A 19,581-nucleotide genomic window follows, 5' to 3' on the forward strand; every position below is an offset into this window, starting at 1 on the left:
CATTTGTAGGCAGCCCAGGCAGCAGCAGCTCCTTCTGGCTGCCACCGCCACCACCAGCCCCATGGAAACTGGTGAGGACCTGCAGATACAGCCCCTGCCCTCGCCCTGCCCCAGCCTACCTTGTGCCCACTATGGACCCGCCCTAACCGGAGCAGACCAGCTCTGGACCATATGGGACCCATGCACATAGCCGTGGCCCTAGGCCTTCTTATACCTGCTCCAGACCTGCCTGCCCAGGGTGATCAGTGGCAGCAGTTGTAGCAGCTTGGCAGAAGCTACTGCTGGGCATGGGGGGGCAAAGAAAAGATGTCACCTCCCCCTCACCGCTGCTGGACCTTTCTTGCTGCAGCTGCATGGAGCCCATGCCTGGGCAGCCCTGCAGCTCCTCTTTGTCACCATCACCATTGCCATCAGCGCCACCTCCGGGCCACCCAGCATGGCAGCAGTGACAGCGGAGAAAAGCTGCAGGGCAACCCAGGCGCAGGCTCTGGGTGGCTGTACGAAGAAAGGCCCAACAACAATGAGGAGGAGATAGCCACTTTTCCCCCGCACCTGGCAGCAGCTTCTGCTCATCATGGACAGGCCAGTGTGGAGCTGCCACAAGGTAGCCTAGGCCAGGGCTGTGCGTGTGGGTCCCAGCTGCTCTGGCACTCTGGCCGGGGTGAGTCTGGAGCAGGTGCGGGGTGTGTAAGGGCTGTGCACTCAGTTGCTGCAGGGCACCAGTGGCGGTGACAGGGAGGAACTGTAGGGTGCACAGGCTCCGGGCTGTTGTGGGCTGGGGAGGAGGGTGCTGACTGGCCCACAACAGCTCCCCAAAACTGCCTATGTAACCCATGAACCCAAATAATTGCCCACCCCTGCCGGTTAATCACTCTGGCACCATGCCCCTTTTTCTGCAGAATGTCCTTTATTGGCTTTAACCATAGACACTCATCTGAGGAGAAACTCAACCTTAAAGTTATGGAGCACAATTATACAAGATCTTTACTGCACAGTTGACTAATTACCTGTGCAGTAAACATCTCAGTGTCTACAAGTGCACCCCTATTATAGCACATAAAACTAATAAACTCAGCAACAGTAAATACAAGTACTACCCTGCTCCGGAGTTTTGTTGTGCACAGCAGTGCCCAGGCTGGTGGGCTGACTCCCTGACTCCCTGAGCCCCCTGCCAGTTGGGGCTGTTGCAGCCCATTTCAATGTGCTTCAGTCCAGGTGCATATGTAGACACAAGCTCGACAGCAATAAGCTAAAAGCTCCAGAGCTTATTGCTGCGCATTCACAGGCAGGTGTAGATGCACCCACAGCATATTTCATCTTGGCCATCTTAGCAAGCAGAAGTAGAGCAGGTGTCAACAAAGGAGAAGCTGAAAATTCCTTTTATTCCTATTTTACTGGGATTGGCTCCAATGACATTATTTCATGTTTTATTATTAAGTAAAGCCAATCCCAATAAAATAGGAATAAAAAGAATATACATTTATATTAATGTGTTTATATACACACATGCACACAGTCTGATTCTTCACTTCTTGCAATTGTAGAGTTTACACTATTGCAAAGTGGACATGAATGGAGCTTAGCACTATTTGGATCTGCCAGCATGTTCCACCTACTGCATGTACCTAACATGCAGCATACTGGAGAATCAAGCCTATCCCATGGTAGGCATGTAGGAAATCACTGTTGAGTGCATGGTTTTCATCTCCCCATGGCCCTTGAATCCACTCTGGAACATGAAATGTAACTTCTGTCTAGGACAAGTATCAGAGAACTTAGTGCATCCTACTGATAATTATTATTCTTTACTCTCACCTCAGGTTCTTCGAATAGGACTCATGGGCTATAACTCCACCAAATTCAATGTCAACAGAGTCCTCCATGCCCTGAAAGATGCCCTCCAGCATTGTCACAAAAGCAAGATGTGAGTTCCTTGTGCTGCAGCTTCAGAAACAAGGATGGAGAGGCCAGCTCCGGCCTTGGTCATGCCATTGTCTTATCTAGAATTCAAATCAGAAGGTGGAAAGGAGATGGTGCCCTCTTTCCCTCACGTCTATTGTACCTGGCAAAATATTGGTGAACACCTGGCCAGCTGAAGCACCTTCCAGGGGAGAAAGGAGTCTTTCAGACTCAGAAGGGCAGAACGTTCCATTGAGAACTGGCTGTTTGCAGTATTGATTGGATCTGCACATGGACATTCAGAGTGTTTGCTTTACTGGCAAATAATCAGCATGTGGGAGGGGCAGTGTGGGATTGACAGGAAAAAACAAGAGGGGACAAGGCCAATGAAGTGCTGGAGGAGTGGAATAACATGATCCAGCTGATAGGTGCAGTTATAGATCTGATTTGGCTTTCAACCTGTCCACAGCAGGAGGAGGTGGTGAGGCAGCAGCATACAGAATTATCCCACAGCCCTGATCATGACTTGATTTTGCAGCATTCACTTGTGGAACAATGCACTCCAGCATACAAGGGGAAAGGTGAGGTGGTCATAGAGACCCAGTGCAACCTGAGTGTGCATCAGCAGTGTTGTGTGATGCTCTTGCCCAGAAGCCAGAGTGGGCCTACATAGGGGGGCAAGGAGCTAAGTGTCCTGTTTACATGATGGGGAGCACAGGTAAGCCCCTGTCTCTTCAGCCAGGCCTACTTTGCTCCTATGTCCCCTCCTTAGCACCCTGCAGTCTTTAAAAGTTATAAGCAGTGCAGGATCTATTGCTGCCTAGTGCAGAGAGCTGGCTTATCTACACCCTCTGCACTCATAGCCTCCCTTTACACTCCTTGCAGCATGGCAGCTGTGCTCTGATCTGCAGGCCCAAGGCCTTCTAGGAACATGGCTTCTTGTTCAGCCCTGTCCACTTCTTCCTTCTCCTTCCTTGCAGCTTCTGCCCCAATTGTCCCCACAGCCAGCAGGGGCTAGGCCACCAGCACACAGTGGTCCTGCAATTAGGAAGCTACATCCTCCAAAAAAGGTATTTTAAACCAATCAGGACCATAGGATCAGATGCCAGGCTCTAACTGCAGGATTTGATATACAAAACCATACAAAAACAAACACCATGTGCATGTGTAAATTTGCCAGTACGTGCGATGTGAACAGAGGGTGGAATACACTATATTAATAAACAGAGACATGTGGCACAACAGGTCTTTGTGTGACTGGATTTGCTCAGGAGCACCATATTTCCCAGCAGAAGATCCAGTCCAAATAACAAAAAATATTTAGTGTAATTGAAACCAGCTGGGCTTGCACAGTATGTACAGAGAATTCAGCTACTGGTATGATGATAAGGGACTGCTGAGTGTCCTAAACAGAAAACCATACACAGAGTATATTCACCTGCTCATTAAAAGGCAGAGGTTGTATAAAATCCATAAGTGAGCCCATCACCTCTCCCCTTCTGCTGACATGACCTATCCATCCCAGGCCTCACCACAAGCTTATTTCCTCTCTGCTCTGATTGCCCCTTCTCTTTTCTCTGCCTTGTTGAACTACCCAAGGAATTTTTGGTTCCTGCAAGAGGGCTGTGATCAAAGCAGAAACAGCAATGCAGGACATGGCTCAGCTCTGGTCATGAACTGCTTTCTTGGCCTTCAGTAAAGTATTTGACATAGCAGAGAGCCTCTGTTTGTCCTGGATCCGGTAGACCTGAAACTGAATAACAGGGAAAGAGGAGGATCTGGTTGAATGAAAGGGAATTTCTGGAATTCTGCCTGCTTTGGTTGAACCCAACTGATCATGATATAGTCCATTCCAACCCCACAAGAGACAGTCCCCAGAGGGTGGCAGCTCCTTTGGGGGTCATAGCCACCTGGCACAAATTACACCACCTACAGAATGGCTCTAGCTTGTACGTGGGGCTGTATAGAAAATCAGATACCTTCCTGATCTCCCTGTCAGTCCCCTTCCACTGTGCCCAGTTTACACTGCACAATCCAGGCCTCAGTGTTCAAGGTCTTGGATCTCCCAAACTGTGATTCCCGATTACCTTACTAAGCAGGACATCGAAGAAGGCAGTGTCCCAGTAGCTGCTGTTCTTAGCTGGGAGCTGCAGCAAGGCCTGGATGCCCATATCCTTCTGCTGAAGGTTGTTATGCCCCATGGGAGTGAAATGGAACTTGAGGAACCGCTGTGGGGTACTGGCAAACCCCTCCACCTTGTGGTATAAGGTGGTCAGGTCTAGGTCCTCTTCTTGGAAGAGGTTTTCCTCAGGACGCAGGAAGTGGGGTAGGTTTTTGGTTGCCAAACTACAAAGGAGGATCACAAGGAGCCGATAGATGGATCCTTCTAGTTCTTCCCAGTCCTCAGGGGAAGGGAACAGCTCCGTGGCCCACAGCAACACCATCTGGGGGAGGCAGAGAGTAAGAAGATGGAATATACAAACCACTGGGATGGGCTACATAGATCTGGAAAGATGTTCAAAGCTTAAGACGCCTATTACAGTTACAGGGAATCAGATGCTCTGACCCCTCAGGCAACTTTGAAAATCTGAGCCATGTGTACATGCATAACTGTGGTAACTGAGCACTTCAGATGGAGATTTAACTTGTCACCAGACCTTTGTTAACATCCCAGTAACATGAATGGGGCTGCTCAGCCCCTCATAGCTATTGTGTTAGACTACTGCCAGAGCCAAGCCAATATGTCCACATCAGTTAGCTCAATTCACATCCTGATAGTTCTCTTTGCAGTGATTTGGTTAAATGAGAGCTTGGATTCTGCAATACAGCTATAGCACAGATGCAGGTAAGCATGGATACTGTAAGCAGGTTGCCTGGCCTGCTGGCTTTTGCAGGCAGATTTTGTTCCTTAAGGAGCTTCTCAATTTGTCCTCCCGAGTAAAACACAGTCTTTTAAACAAAGAAAATAAGCAAAACAAAATCCTACTGTCCTGTCCCAGATTCTGGGAAGGGACCCTCTTTTGCTCTAGCCACAGCACAGCAGCCTAGCCCCTCCATGCAGCAAGCTGTTCAATTCATCCTGCTTCCTTCCCCCTTACAAACTTCTCCCTCACAGTTTGCTGTCTATCCACTCTCAGTTCTGGAGTCTTCAACTCCAAATATAACCCTCCTTCATTATCCAAATGCCCCGTAACTGGGCTCCTCAACAGGGCTAATTGTTCCCTCTTAAAAGGACAGACCACCCTGTTACAGATACATGACCCCATTATGCCCTCCATCTGCTTATGTCCTCTCTTCTATGCCAGTCATCAAGGATTTATGTTAATCCTTTAGTAACAGTCTTCTGCTTTTAATCAGTATAACACAGCTGGGATACTGAGACGTGGAACATCTAGCAGGATAGATAGCACTTTCTGGCACCAAGTGGTAACATGAAACATATACAAGCCATAAAGGCCAATGCTACCCAAAATCAGCTCCCTTAACACCCAGGCTGACCAGGTTCACAGAGAAAGGAGAAACTCCTACAATCCTGCACTCTGGTTCTGGATTTATTAAAAATGCAAAAGGGAACATGACACTTCCTCGCTAGAACTGTGCAACTAATAGATTTTCTCTTCAGGGAACAAACCACAAAATTGGAGGGAAACAGTTGCTTCAGGGCAGTCTGGAATGCAAAGGCATTGCTTTTCCATTGAAACAAAAGGCTGCGGAAGGGAGGGGGAGGTGAAGAGGAGACACAAATATTTTTGCTTTGGGTTCATCCAAGCTAAATTTTAAAAGTTCATTTTTTGGGGGGGGGGGAGAAAGGGTCTTTCCCCCCTTTTTAAAGGTATATTTTGGAAGAAATGCCATTTTGAAATAACACACTGAATTTGGAATAAATCATTCAAATTTTTTCAAGTTTTCTCTCACTTTTTTTTTTGCCTGTATTTGTCAACTGTTTTTATCAACCCAAATATATATTTGGGAAGGAGGGAAGTTTCCCTAGGAAAGTTTTATACTGGTCTACTCCTTGGTTGAGGCACTGCTAAATGAAGCACATGCGAAGGAATAAACATGCTACTGTCACAAGCACAGCATCCCCAGCATTGACCTTTGCAGTTGGCACCTGCCCAGGTTATAAAACAAACAGGTTCAGTAGCTCCATGTTTCCTTTGGTGGAATGTTGAGAGGTGAAGTTTGCCCAAACTACAAAGCATAACCCTCCTGCAGTGTGCAAACCCATAATAGCATATTGGGGCTTGGTGAACAAAGCAACTTGTAAAGTTGTTGTAGTGAGGCTCTCTTATAATGGATCCACAACCAGTCAGCAGCCAGGTCCAACCTGTATTGGACCCCATGGTGAGTGTGTGCCAACCTACAGAGGACATTACAGCCTCTAACACAAGAACCTTTGGTGCATTATGTCAAGACATAGGAGCTCGAACTTTTACCTCTGGAGGTTCCTCCTTCAATTCTTCATGGACTAGTCATCACACACACAGTATAGAGAACCCAACACAGAACCTTTCAGGCTAGAAACATAGGCTTCTGTCACTTGAGCTAAACAAGAATTACCATTAACCTTGAGAGAATTATGGTGTGCACATGCTCTCATGGCCACAAGAGAGTGGCATACAGTATTCAGATATACCTGAGTTGCTGTGGCCACCTGTTCTAAGACAGAGGTACCACACTTCACATAACCACACACATTTCCAGCTAGATTGCACCAAGAACAATTTAATCTTCCATCCATCCCCTTAGCTCTATTTCTGCTGACAATGTTTCTTTCTAGGAAGCATGTGCTGTTCCTCCACTAAGACTGTCTCATATTTCACAGGTGAGGAATATTTTTGTATTTTAGAGGCCTGTAAGTATCTGAGTTAAAGAGCATCTGAGATTTTCTTTCAGCAGAAACCAGTTCCCAGAACCTCAGAGATATTCAAATACCTACCTCCCCTTGATTTTAGTGCCCAAATATCTTAGAGAATTTGGGCGCATGAGCCTAAAACTAGCTTTGCTTCCCCACCATAATGTAGTTCAGGATATATCTGCTTACAAGGACAGTGCCCTTGTACCATCTCCTTGAGGAATGTACCTCCAAATGCTTGAATGAGAGTCCTCTCTTCTTGCCTTCTTCTCTCCAGTCTTCACTGTTGACCTGGTCCAGAAGGCGGAGGCTGTCTAAACGGTGACCTTCCATAGTGCCCATGATGTGGAGCAGTCTCACAACAGGACGATTAGTGGAGTACCTGGTAAAACAAACATTACCCACAGCTGAAAACCTTGGTGCTTTTTCAGGGCTTTCCAGAGATGGTCTGGGCTGAATCAGCATTACCGTGAATGAAGGGCTAAGTCAAGGGAATCTAATTAAAATGGCACCTTTGTAACCACAAAGCCAGGAGATCAGAGACGGCAGGGAAAAATCGAGATGCCAATGTGAAGGAAGATGGCACCTGTAGAAACATCTTTGGCCTTGGTCCCCCAAGAGCTCCTCCAACATTTCTTAAGGGGCCACCAATTCCAGGGGCCCACTCTTAAAAGCAGAGGCACCCAAATATAGAGCCCATTTCTGAACATTATTGTTCAATTGGGTCTTACAAGTGTGTACAATGTGTGAGGGCCAAAATCAGTATCAGCTCCAGAAGTCGAGAGCCGTATCCTCTCTGAGGGAAGCATTAAGTATGAAACATATCATAAACGGAACTTGGAAGAGTCTTCAGTTCCATAATTCCCTGACCATCCTCACTCTCCTGTCCTCCCAAAAGGCTGGATTATGTCCGTGCATATGTGAGCCAGTGATGAGGGCCTTTATAAGGGTTCCCTTGAATCACAGGCCCTGTTCTGTTCTGGGGGAAGTGGGGAGCAAGCTCTGAGTGGATCCCCTGGGAATGAAAGGGGCAGGCAGGCATAGATAGAGTTATGACTTGGATCCTTGATGCTGAAGAGGGGCAGCAGCACTGAGTCTGGGGGTACATGCTGCTTGCATCACCATGAATGTGATGCAAAAGGCCCAGTTTCACCCCAGATGAGGTACAACTAGATCGGTTTGAGATGCAGTCTGTGCTCTATGGCTGGTTCTCTCTGCTCACTAGTTATGAGACTGAGATGTGCATCCTGAGCTCTGGGAGCAGCTGTTCCATCTATCACCTCTCATATCTGCTGTGGTGAGACATCCTTGCCTGTCCACCTCCCTCAGTTTTTGCCTGCCCTCTCCTTCTGGGAGGCACCACCTGTTCCTCCCCTGAAGCAAGGGCATCACATGTTTCAGAGCCTGCAAGTAACTTAAAGAGGTTCAGAGGCAACCAGGGCTCAGGTCCTCCAGAGGATTCAGGCACCTAACTCCCTTGGACCTGGGAAGGTCTGGGCCTGGGGGTTCATTCCTGGCTGAAGCCATCCAGAACTGCAAGCCCATTCATGAGCTCACTTCCTACCCACCCCGGATGATCCAGCCTGGTCTGGGACAGCCAAGTGTGGGGGGTGGTGTTCTCTGTGGAGACCAGCTTCACATCTGCCCTATTGTGGAATGTCAGACCTTATGTCCCAAAATGGGGCACTGAGGGCTAAGATCAAGAGATGACAATGAGTCTCTGAAAGCCCAGTCTGAAAGGTGAACTCCCTGTGACAGCTGAGGAGATGGAATGGGACTAATGGCTCAGTGTAACAGAGGTATAACTGGGCTGAGATGTACCTTGGCTAATGGCAGCACACAAGGCATCGGCCACAGCCAGGCTGATGGCAGTAGCACAGCAGTCAGAAAAGCAGCGGCTGCTATTTTTGAGCGCCCCCAATAATTTGAAACCCAGGGCTGGTACCCCGGTTGCCCCCACCTCCACCTCTTTAATTATACTACAGCAATCACAGGGTGCCTTCTCTTTGCTGTCAGCTCTGTAAAAAAGCCCTCAGCTGCTGGGCTGGCAATGGCCATCAGTGAGAGGATCCCCCTGTAGATGAGCAATGCCCTCTTGTTTTTAATGTACAAACTCCTCCCAGCCATTCTCTCTCCCAAAACAGGACTGCAGCTTTGGAGTTGCAGCAATCTCACTGGCAGTGGAGCAAGCCTGCAGGCCTTCTGTCCTCCAAATTGTCTCTTTAACCTTATGACCAGGGGGCTGGTGAGGAAGCAGACTTCCTCTGAACAAGAGACTTCTGCTCACAGCAGGGCATAGCCCTGTATTTACTTCACAATATATTAATAGCAGACAGGGCAGGGTTTGCCCTGTAGAGCCAAGGCAGAGGTCCTCTCCCCACACCACACCTGGGCCAAGCAGGAACAGAATCCGTGCGCTCCCCTAGTCCATGCTGTTTCCTGCCGTGCAGTCACACCTTGTACTTTCCTGTTTTAAGAACATGGCAATTAAGATTTAAAAATAGCACTTGCTTCTGATTCTAAATTGGCACCATTTGCACAGCTGGGCTTCTCATGGATGCTTGCCGCCTAGAGCTGCTCAAGGCAGAAAAAGCTGGTGGATTCAGCACATGCTTAACTGGAGGCCAGAAACTCCCCTTAGTCCTGTGGAATTGCCTGCTGTGGCCAGGATGAACTCTACAGATCAACCCTTAGCTATGGAACAAAGATCTAATGTTTAAAAGTATTTAGGGCCAGAGCTTTGTTTGATTTTGGAGGGAGTTGAACACCTAAACACACCCTAAAATCAGGGCCTAAAATCCCAGCAGGGGCCAGCATTGCTTTGCAGATGAATTAATCAGAGGGCTGAGCTCCATTCTAGGCCACATCCATGGCAGAGTCTTCATTTCATTGTGATTAATCTTGCTGATGAAGGCTGCTTTTCAGTTCAGTCACCTTCAATGGCCGATCAAAAGGTCTCAAGACTTTGATAAAAATTTTCACTGAAGTTTCAAATGAAATGGGGGACAGAGGGAAGGTGGAGATGAGGGGTGGAATCACCAGAATGTACAGAAACAAATGCTTCCCTCCCTGTTCCAGCTAGTTGGGTTGAATTCTACAAAGCTATAAGGCTGGATCCTAGCTGATGCTTTCTATGGTAGGTAAACTCCCTGTCTCTCACCTGGTAAGAAATCATGTGATGCTAAGGAAGATGTGCAAATCAAAGGTGGCTGGAGCAGTGTTTACCTCCAGTGATGATATGTGGCAGGGATGAAGTCCACCCCTTGAGTTACTCTGCTCAGGCTGCCTTCTGGAAATCCTCTTTCTCTCCATCTGCTGCTGCTAAGTTTAAGATTTGCCTGTGTTCTCTTCACAACTGGGATGAGGTTGAACTGGATAATCTTCCAACCACTGGACACTAGCAGAGGCAGCTGCATGCTTTCTTCCTTCAGTCTCTCAGCACTGAGGTCACCTGGGCATGGGAAGCAGATGTATTTAAAAATGATCCTCTTATAGACCTCACTATCCTTCCTCTCCCTCACTCATGCTAAGCACCTCTTTCCTTTCCCTCTTTGCCTTGAGGCTAAGCTGCAGTTCAGCCACTGGTGGCCAGTGATCAGTATGGTGGTACCAGCCCAAATGCCACAGTTTGCACCAAACTAGATGAGCCCTGTAGGAAACCACTGATCTAAACCATTAATTACCTTGTCCCCTCTGAGGAGCTCCATGATAACAGCTGCCAGGCCCAGACTGCCATAACAGGGCTGCTCCCAGAGACAAACAAGGCCTTCCTGTCCGCAGATCTTCTCTGTGTTCCTCTCCAAATTCCCCACACATCTGCCTGAACAGCCTTCTGTCCACCCACCCCTCTGCTTCTCTATGCAGTCTCACCCATGCAGGGAACCCTTCTCCCCCAGATGCCATCAAACCATTTCAGTCTTACTGTGCCTACCTCCAAGATGTCTTTTTGATCACTTAGTTTGCTCCTAGCTGTCTATCCCATCCATTGCTAGAGTTCTCTCTTCGTTCTCCTGCCTAACGCCCAGCTAACGCTCTGTATTGCTTTTCTTTTTTAAAGGGTAAGATTAAAAATCTCCCCCTGGTTCTACTCAGTGGAAACAAACAGTAAGAAAGGAAGATCACATAAAGCAAGATCCCCCTTCGTGCTGCAAGTCATACCTTCTTTGCCATATGCCTTCTTCTAGTGACAAACTTCAATGGAAACTTCAACCTGCTTATGAACAAAAGCAGAGCCTGGTGCAAAGTGGCAAAGGTGCTGTGCTACAATGATAAAAGCATAAAACTGAGTTTGGCACTGGGCTGTGCCAAAAGCTATTCTCTGTTGAACCAGCTGTAAACAGGTTCCTAGTCAATCAGGCTGGGAAGTCTAAGGCAGCCAGATGTGATGCTAGTGACATCGCTCCCGGGTGTGATCTTGGCTACAGCCTGAACAGCCTTCTGTCCACCCACCCCTTCTGTCTGGAATAAATTAGCCAAGCCCACCCAGGAAGCCACTAGGCTCAAGAGACCTTTGACACTGATTGGTAGAACAGGATGAATAATGGGGTTTTTTTCTTTAATTTTGGAAGAATGTCGCCTAGGTCTGTCTATTAGTTTGGGTTCTTTCATCTCAAGAATTTGGTACGGTTCTTTCATCTCAAGAATTTGGTAATAGCTATGTGAACCCTGAAGGAGGAAAACTGGTCTCACAGGCATTAAAGCAAAGATGTCTGTCTCTTTATTGCAAAACTCTATTTCTTAATTTCATCTAGTGATCTTCTTTCCAGTAGCAACCATTGCCAGGGGCTATTTCCCTGCCCCTTGAATGCTAAGCTAGAAGTATAGGAATTCTTGTTACTTCCAAAAGATCTTCCACATTATGAAGAAGGGAGATTGAGAGCACCCATAAATCTTGGGTTCCATAAGGCTGGAGTATACCCTACCACTCAATAAAAATTCACCGGCCAATTGAAGAAATTTTAATTTAAAGTGTAGAAGAAAGCCTCCTTTCCCTTTTGCCTGCATTTGCTCTCCCCTCTTTGAATATGTTTTTCCTCTTCTACCTTTTCTTCCTTCCTCTTTCTTTCACTTTAAGATAAGGAATTGTGTTTTAAAATTTGTATGTGTGCATTTTGTATCTCCCCTTGTATTTTGGTATTTTTATCTATTTGTGTGCCATGGTATTACATTTGTAGCTTATATTTTGTACTCTTCACCTTTCATCTTTCAACTATAAATGTGTTTAGTAACAATGTTAACAAGGGCAGGAGTCAAACTTCCACTTCCCTGTATCAGGCGGGCTCCTGAAAGAGCAAGTGAATCAATGATTGAATGTGTAACACAGTAGCAGGCAGCAATTAACACCTAAGGAAACTGCAGATCAACCAAGGGAAGAAATCAATAGAAGACAATGTAGCAACCGGGACATCTCTAAACGTCACTGATCAAGGGCTAGGAGCACTGGCCTGAGTTAATCAATGCCAGGGACCAACTTTTGGGCTGAATATCTCCAGATCGACCGCTCCCAGAGCCCTATTCAAAATTCATCAACGGACTCCCAAACCTGCACGTACATGCGGATGACCCCTGGAGCTGACAGATGCCATCCAGTAGCCACCGAGGGGGGAAGTCCCACGAGGGTCAATGACTGCTGGATTGGGCAAACCTGAAAACTGGGGAGTCACCAAAGTCTGCCAAGGACAAATAAGAAAGCAGTGAAAAGTGACCCTCAGCGGCACCCTCTTGATCTCCAACTTGACCAGCACCCTACCTGTCCACCCAGAAGGACCAGCTGGCGACCCCCTTCTGGAGGATAACACCACGCTGAAAGAAGCCTCGACTGGCCGTAGACGGCAAACTCCAGCGCTTGTAAGATAGGTATACCCGACTCTTGTAGCTTACTACTGTGTGTGTGCATGTGCGGGGGGACACCAGCCCCACGGTTTATGATTTCACTTCATTACAGTGTTTCAATCCACCTAATAAACCAGAATTTTAAGGATCCCGAGTTGGGCATTTGTAGATAACAAAAGAAAAGGGCAAAAAACTGGAGTCAGGATATCACTGACTGAGCCAGAGAGTTTGTAGCTCCCCTTCAACTGAGTGGAGTGGGATTCTTTATTTAAGATGCAAAACTGCAGTAAAAGACCAGTTATTTTGCAGCACAACTCTGCATGTATTTCCAGCACAGGGGTGGAACGGCATTAGTACCACTAGTACCATCTCACATGGCTTCCCCAAATCTCCAGCACTAAGGCATGCTAGCATAACTTCTCCCTGTCTCATTATTTCTCCTGCATTGTCATTCAACATCCAGGAAACTCCAGAAATGAGAGAGAATATTCTCACCCTGCTGTTTTCCAGCATAGCATCCCACAACACTTCATACTGGCACATACCTGCATTACAATTTTGTACTATGTCATCCAGAACTAGCAGAACCCTAATAACAGCCCTTATGAAAGCTGGAACCTTGGATTCTCTCACAGCCTGACAAAGATACAGTGAGAGAAAACAAATCCTAATGTGCCAACACAGTGAAAAGCAGGTTTGACAGCACTGGGGCTGCCAGTGGGAAAACACAGTTGGCTAGCAGTTAGCACAAGCTAGGTGTGGAGGGGTTCAAATCAAACCCTGTAGGATGATGACATGGTAAGGAGGCTTCAGGCAGGAGGTTGAATGTGGCCCATGTAGTGAATATGATGAGGATGTTGTGTGGAGCTGTTTTTACTTCTAAAAAATCCTTCAAAGGACACTGCAGGGAAGTATAATGGTTCCAGGCTGATTTTACTGTTTTACTTGCCTTTATTAGATTTTATTTACCTCTCACACTAAATGCACTGCAGTAAAGTTACCTAGTTTAGTGATCTCTGTTGCAAATATGCTGGCTTTTCCCCTTCTTGTGCTTATATTTTAAAAACACAGCACCGTAACTAGCTGCCAAAAATGACTTCCACACCCAGTGCTGTAGGTACTAACTTCCACCCACTGTTCACAAGGCAGGTATCACACCCAGGGAGACAGATTAGTTGCAACAGAGAACACAGGCTCTGTCAGACAGGTCCCAGTAGATTCATATTCTCCTTTTAAGGAAAAACTGGAGTTGATTTGTGTTTGTCAGCTCAGCATCTGTGTGTTTTTAGTTTAGTCCAGCTGGAGTTGGGGGATAGCAGGGGATAATTAGGATCCCCTGTAGCATTAGGGACAGAGACACAGGCAGCCAAAATCCAGGTTGTAATCTGGCTCCTCTGCACCAGCAGTCCAGCCTTTATTACTGTCTCTCTAGTACAGCCTTCTAGTCCTCGCTAGTGGTTATGGAGGACAAGGATAGTATGATCATCGCTCCATATCCCCTTTCCCAGTGACTGAACTTTCTGGGTCAAGATCTAGTGCTTGGCTGAGTCACCCAACCCCATTTAACTGGCCCTACCCCTAGCTCCTTGCATAGAGCACAAAGTTCAGCAGTGCACTGGCCTCTGGGTTGGGCCTCTGGGTTGTGGTGGTTAATGTTGTTGTTTTATCAATTTTCAAGGTCTATATAGATGACCAAAATGGGGGGAGGGGCATTTATATATATATAAAATTATTATATATTGTATGAATTGTATGGAGGTTTTGCTTTTTATGTAACATGATGAAAACATTTGTTCAGGTCATCCCCAAAATTCTTATCTAAATAGGATCTTGCTTTGACTTTTTTCTGTGCATGAAAATGACCTTCACCTTAGTTTAAACTGCACCACAATGACAGTACATGAACAGAAAACCTCCCGTTCTTCTGCTGTTTTCCATAATGGAATCCTGGTCATCACAGATTGATTCTTCTGAGGCTTTTGTGTGACAAGTCAACTTTTTACTACTGCCCAAAATCCATAATATGACTTTTTGTTGTTTGTTGGATAAATACCATTTTTCATTAATCTGTGGTGTTTTAAGAGTGTTTTGGGGCTAAAACTGAACATCAGAAGCCTTTCCTGTGATTAACATCAGCACTAGTCCTTTATCTGACTGATAGCAGTGCTGTTTTCCATCCAGAATTCATGAAGGGCAATAGCTGAGACCAAGATCAGTCCCAGTTCAGCTTGTAGCTGGCCATTGAGGGGCAGGAATTAACAGCCCTTACACAGCAAATCAGCACAGTCAGGATGCCCCGATAACCTCTCATTACACCATCTTGAGTCACAGCAGATGAAATCCCTGGTTCTACTGAAGGTAGTGATTAAGTTCCCCTCCACTTTAGTGAGGTCAGGATTTCATTCAGCAACTTTATTGCAATGCAGGCCTGAACCTTGATAAGATAATATAGCTAGCCCTTTTCTCCTGTAAAATCCCATAGCCATTTAGACTAGAACTGCTCTGCAGGAATCACCTAACCACCACTGAAATGCAGACAACTCAAGAGTGAAACACTGAGGATAGCATGTTCCAACAGTGCTCCACAACAGCCTTTAAGGAAGACACTGACTTCTTTAGCTGAGCCCTGTGAGGGTCTCTTATTTTCCTGTGCCCAGAAAATAACCAGCTTGGAATCTGAACAGGATGCCAATTCCACTGGCATCTGGATCCCGGAACTCTTATTTATGTCACCACCCCCTCCAAAATGGACCATATGGACCTTACTTAATGAGCCAGCTGCTGCATCTTGGTAGGAGAGGGGATCTGTATGTCCTGGTCACAGCTTAGGCCTGGGCCTGCCTACACTGCTGTACCCAGGGATGCCAATTCTGAATTAATATAGTCACTTTCCCCTGGAGTAGGAAGAAGTTCAGAGTCTGGCCTGTCCAGGATTGTTCATTTTGAGGTAAGATCTATCACTTTTGCCTAGTTTATCAACTTATACAGAGCTGAAGTCCGTCAAACTCATTCCATGTAATCAGTGGTTTCAACTTCCACCTTCTATCTTTTTCTCTCTTTCTATCCTTCCTGTTCTCCTGACCTCTCCTCCTCTCTCTGTGTCTCCCCTCACATCCCTGTGTGTCTCTCTGCATCTGCATCTCATCCCCCTTTGCCTCAGGAGTACAAACACAGAAGGAAGCCTTCGGTCAAAACTCAGAGACCCACAACACCCCCCTGCTACATGTGGAGAGGGTGCAGGGGGACACATACAGTTGACATACATACCTGGTTGGATGAGGAACTGGTGCTTGCAGTGTACAATGGCAGCAACAATGAGTTCCCTCAGGAGTCTGAGAACCTTGCCTGGGACTATGTACCCACTGCATTCAGCACTGTCTGCTGTACTGAATACATCTTTACTGGTCCAGTTTTCCAAGCCAGCTCCTTCCTTGGGCACTCCTAAGTAGCAGAAGTCTGATACTGGATAGTGTCTGCTGGTACCCCTTCCAGACTGGCTCCAGTGACCTGAGCCCTCCTTCATCAAGAGGTCATCGCCATTAAGCCACAGGGGAACCTCAACAGTCACTTCATCCTCTGAGGAGCAGAGGGCAAATTCAAAGGCTTCCAGGTTTCTCGAATAATCCACTAAAAACCTGGGATCGATGGCATTAACTTCCTCTAACACAGTCAGCAGGATGTTCTCTGCCCTTTGGAAATGCTCCATCCTCTGGTCCTCCCTGGACAGTATCACTCTGAGATAGTTATGCCAATGGGAAACCTTCACAGCCATGGCTAAGAAGCTGTTGTCCAGAGACCTCCTGCTGTGGTGTAAGTGGCACCTAGAAACATCAGGGAAGTAGGAGGGGAAGGGGTGGGAGGGCTGAAGCAGGTGCCTGGTGGGAGGAGCAGCAAGCTGAGTGAAATTCCAGAGGCATAACACGCTCTGTGTTTCCCTGCCAAATAGTTGAAAGAGTGCCAGGTGATTTTGAAATACCCATTGTTTGGGTGGTTCACTCACAATCTGGTAAAGCAGCCAGGGACCCATCCACCCTGGTGAGGCTGAGACATAGCTCAGAGCTGCCCCCACCCAGCAAACCCAAAAATATTGGGCTAGATTGTCATCCAACATCTCAACCAATATTGCTCCATTAACTTCAATGGAAGGACAATGATTTATACCACCTGGATTTGGGCCCAGTGATGTCAGTGGAGATTTACCAATTTACCTCTGGTGAGGATCTGGCTCACTGTCCACTGCACTTGATCCTTATCAATACCTTGTTGGTATAGCTTTAATTTGTCACAGGCAGAGTAATATTTAAGCAGGTAGTGATAGATTTCCCCATAACCCTACTGCATCCATTTGTCAAAGCAGAGGTGGCAAGAGGAATAAGGAATAGCAATGGCTATTCAGGATGTGTTTCTGTTTCCAGTTGACTAAGGGGCCTTAAGGTCCTTTTCCCCTAGTGCCTCTCTGATCACTTTGTGTCTGGCACATTTCCACACATGAAGGGTGGAACTTATTTCCTAGGCAGAAATAAATCAAGTCCCAGGTTAAGGCAGCCTGGGGCCCATATACAAGTCAGGGGAGCCCCTGTCCTAATCCCACAGGAGAGAGCTGCTCTCCCTGAGGTGGTGGCCAGCCTCAGCTCAGAGATGAAGATGGCAGGTCACCTGCCCACTGGGGAGCTCTTCTCTCAGCTTGTGTGTAATTCTCACTTGGCTGGAAGCACAGCTGTTTTGTAGTGAATGCTAAAACTGTGATCTAGTAATAGGTTTCCAGGAACTGGGGTCCTAAGCAGTGCCTAGTACTTGATCCAGCCCCCAGGGCCTGTAGGTCTCAGGTGTTAGGGATTTGGAAGATGTGCCATCTCCATCATGGGCCTCCAGACCCCTGCCTCCTGCAAGCCTAGGTACACTTTACTCTGTGGATTTGGCATGCTTCTCTCTTCTCCTGCTACAAACTGTGTGGCAAGAGGCATGATACGGCCTATTGGCTTTATATGCCCTGCTCCTCAATATTGCTGGCTTTCTCTTTTGTCTGGTGGTCTTCATTTGCAAATCAAACAGATGAGGGAAAGTTCATTTGAGCTCCCTATCCAGGTGAGGACTGCACCAGGCCTCAAGTGCAAGTCCTGAGCCTAATGCAGTGTGCGGTGAAATCAGTACAAAGAATCCCGTATTTTAGAGTAAGCACAGGATCCATCCAGCCTCAAGGAATACCTGCTCCCTCTCGGCTAGGACCAAGGCCCTCTGGCCTGTTCTTTTTGATCTCTCTGTAGATGAAGCTAGAATAGTCAGAACTTTAGCAGGAATGTTCTGACTATAAGGGTGGTCAAGCATTGGAGCAGGCTACCTAGAGAAACTGTAGAATCTCCATCCTTGGAAGTTTTCAAGAGCAGGTTAGACAAACACTTGTCTGGGATGGTTTAGTCAGGGATAACCTTGCCTTGATCACAGGGGTGGACTAGATGACTTGGTGAGGTCCCTTCCAGCCCTACTTTCCTATGATCCTAGGAACCCCTGACCTTGGGGACATAGTGAGGAGCAACTTTAAGATAAATGTCACCCACTGTGAAACGCTGGACTGTGCTCTGCCTTTTTCAGCTGGCAAATTGCCATTGGTGCTAACTGCTTTAAAAACACATCAGTTGGGCTGTCTGCCAGCCAAGCCCAGGTCCAGCATTCCATAAAGGCAAGACATGCCTTGGAGGTGAGTGTTCACTGAGGGCTTTGGCCAACCCATTTCTTAACCGTGAAATGATTAAAACACCAAGCATGTCAGAAATCTGTGTTGGCAGCAGCTGTGAAAATCTTCGAAACTGAAGAAAGGCGAGTCCCTTCAGAATAAGGAGAGCTTCTTCTCTTCCTGATACCTCCTCAACTCATGCTTTCAGCGTAAGAATGTTACATAATGTTATGACAGCATCAATCACCGATGCTGTCTGCCGAGTCAAAAATGCACTCGAGCACTAATCAGAGAGCAATTCCTGCTGAAATTATCTCTGATCTTATATTGAAAAATAAATGTCCTCTTTTATTTTCAGCATAATCTTTCTGCCTGTTTTAATCCATAGGTTGCATCTTGATTAATACAGTGGCTCAGGCTGAGAGCAAGATAAGGTTATCTCTTCAATAGTGCCTTTAGAAAAACTACATTCAGTATTCTTCAGAGTGCTCTGTATTTCCTAACATGTGCTGATCAGATGCATATAAGGAAAAAAGAATTATGAAATTAAGGCTTGGTTCTCATTTACATTAAAGCTGCCTTCATTTCTCTTCTCTAGCAAACGAAAAAGTGTTCTGGATTAAAGGAAGAAGGACAGAAAGGGAAGGAAAGAGCATACACATGTAGGAAACAAGTTGAAGAGTTTTTGTTTCGAAAGGTTGAAGTGAAATGTTTTGGTATTTTCAAAATTCCCCCACCCCTTTTTTTACCCAAATTCAACCAAATGTTGCAAATAGTTTTAGCACCTCCACAGCAGCATGTTTTGGGAAATTTCCCATTCATCAAAAATATTTCATCCAGCTTTATATGTACATTCATACAAAGAGAAAAATTGGGGTTGTGTCTAACTAGTGCTGGTCTAATTTAACTGATTTAGTTAAATAAGTGCAAAGCCACTCTTGTTCTGGTTTAAATGCCACTCCAGCTTCTTCCAAGTCAACATCAGCTGACCTGAAATCAGCCTAGTTTTAAGCAAAAGCAAAGCATCCACTCTTGCACCAATTTAACTAATTCATTTTTAAATAATACCTGTGGTTACACAGGTGTAATTCTTCCAAGGTTCACAGATTTAAAGGCATCAAGCAAGATTTAAGCTTCTTAGTACATGGGATCCTGAGGCATCTTTTCCATTAAACAGGTGGAAAATAGCACCAGACTAGAATAGGGAGCCTCTGGCACTGATTTTGTATTGTCAAACCTGACTCTACAAGGTGTAGAGCAACTGAGAACCCAACCCACAGGGCCCAATTCAATTGAAATCAGTGATAAAATTCCCTCCTAGTTC

At 46.4% G+C, this 19,581-nt stretch overlaps 2 protein-coding genes across 4 annotated transcripts in view; one reads left to right on the top strand and one right to left on the bottom strand.

The window, feature by feature from the left end:
* The window catches only part of AGXT (alanine--glyoxylate aminotransferase), a 23,737-nt gene extending 20,594 nt beyond the window's left edge, over positions 1-3,143 (top strand). For both annotated transcript variants that reach the window (XM_006276119.4, XM_019486072.2), the window contains one exon: positions 1,821-3,143. In XM_006276119.4, the coding sequence (XP_006276181.2) occupies positions 1,821-1,928 (108 nt within the window). In that variant the 3' untranslated portion in view covers positions 1,929-3,143. The remainder of the gene's footprint in view (positions 1-1,820) is intronic.
* MAB21L4 (mab-21 like 4) overlaps positions 1-19,264 on the bottom strand; it is a 26,316-nt gene extending 7,052 nt beyond the window's left edge. Inside the window, exons 1-5 of one of the 2 annotated variants that reach the window (XM_006276110.4) lie at positions 15,854-19,263; positions 9,980-10,205; positions 6,983-7,136; positions 3,987-4,343; positions 2,842-3,652 (exon numbers count right to left, since the gene is read on the bottom strand). In XM_006276110.4, coding sequence (XP_006276172.2) covers positions 3,560-3,652; positions 3,987-4,343; positions 6,983-7,136; positions 9,980-10,205; positions 15,854-16,697 — 1,674 coding nt within the window. In that variant the 5' untranslated portion in view covers positions 16,698-19,263 and the 3' untranslated portion in view covers positions 2,842-3,559. Of the gene's footprint in view, positions 1-2,841; positions 3,653-3,986; positions 4,344-6,982; positions 7,137-9,979; positions 10,206-15,853 lie in introns of those variants that run through there. The other variant, XM_019486071.2, reaches the window with a different exon arrangement.
* Positions 19,265-19,581: the final 317 nt, after the last annotated feature.

This window comes from Alligator mississippiensis, chromosome 7, assembly GCF_030867095.1.
Source record: "Alligator mississippiensis isolate rAllMis1 chromosome 7, rAllMis1, whole genome shotgun sequence".
NCBI lineage: Eukaryota > Metazoa > Chordata > Crocodylia > Alligatoridae > Alligator > Alligator mississippiensis.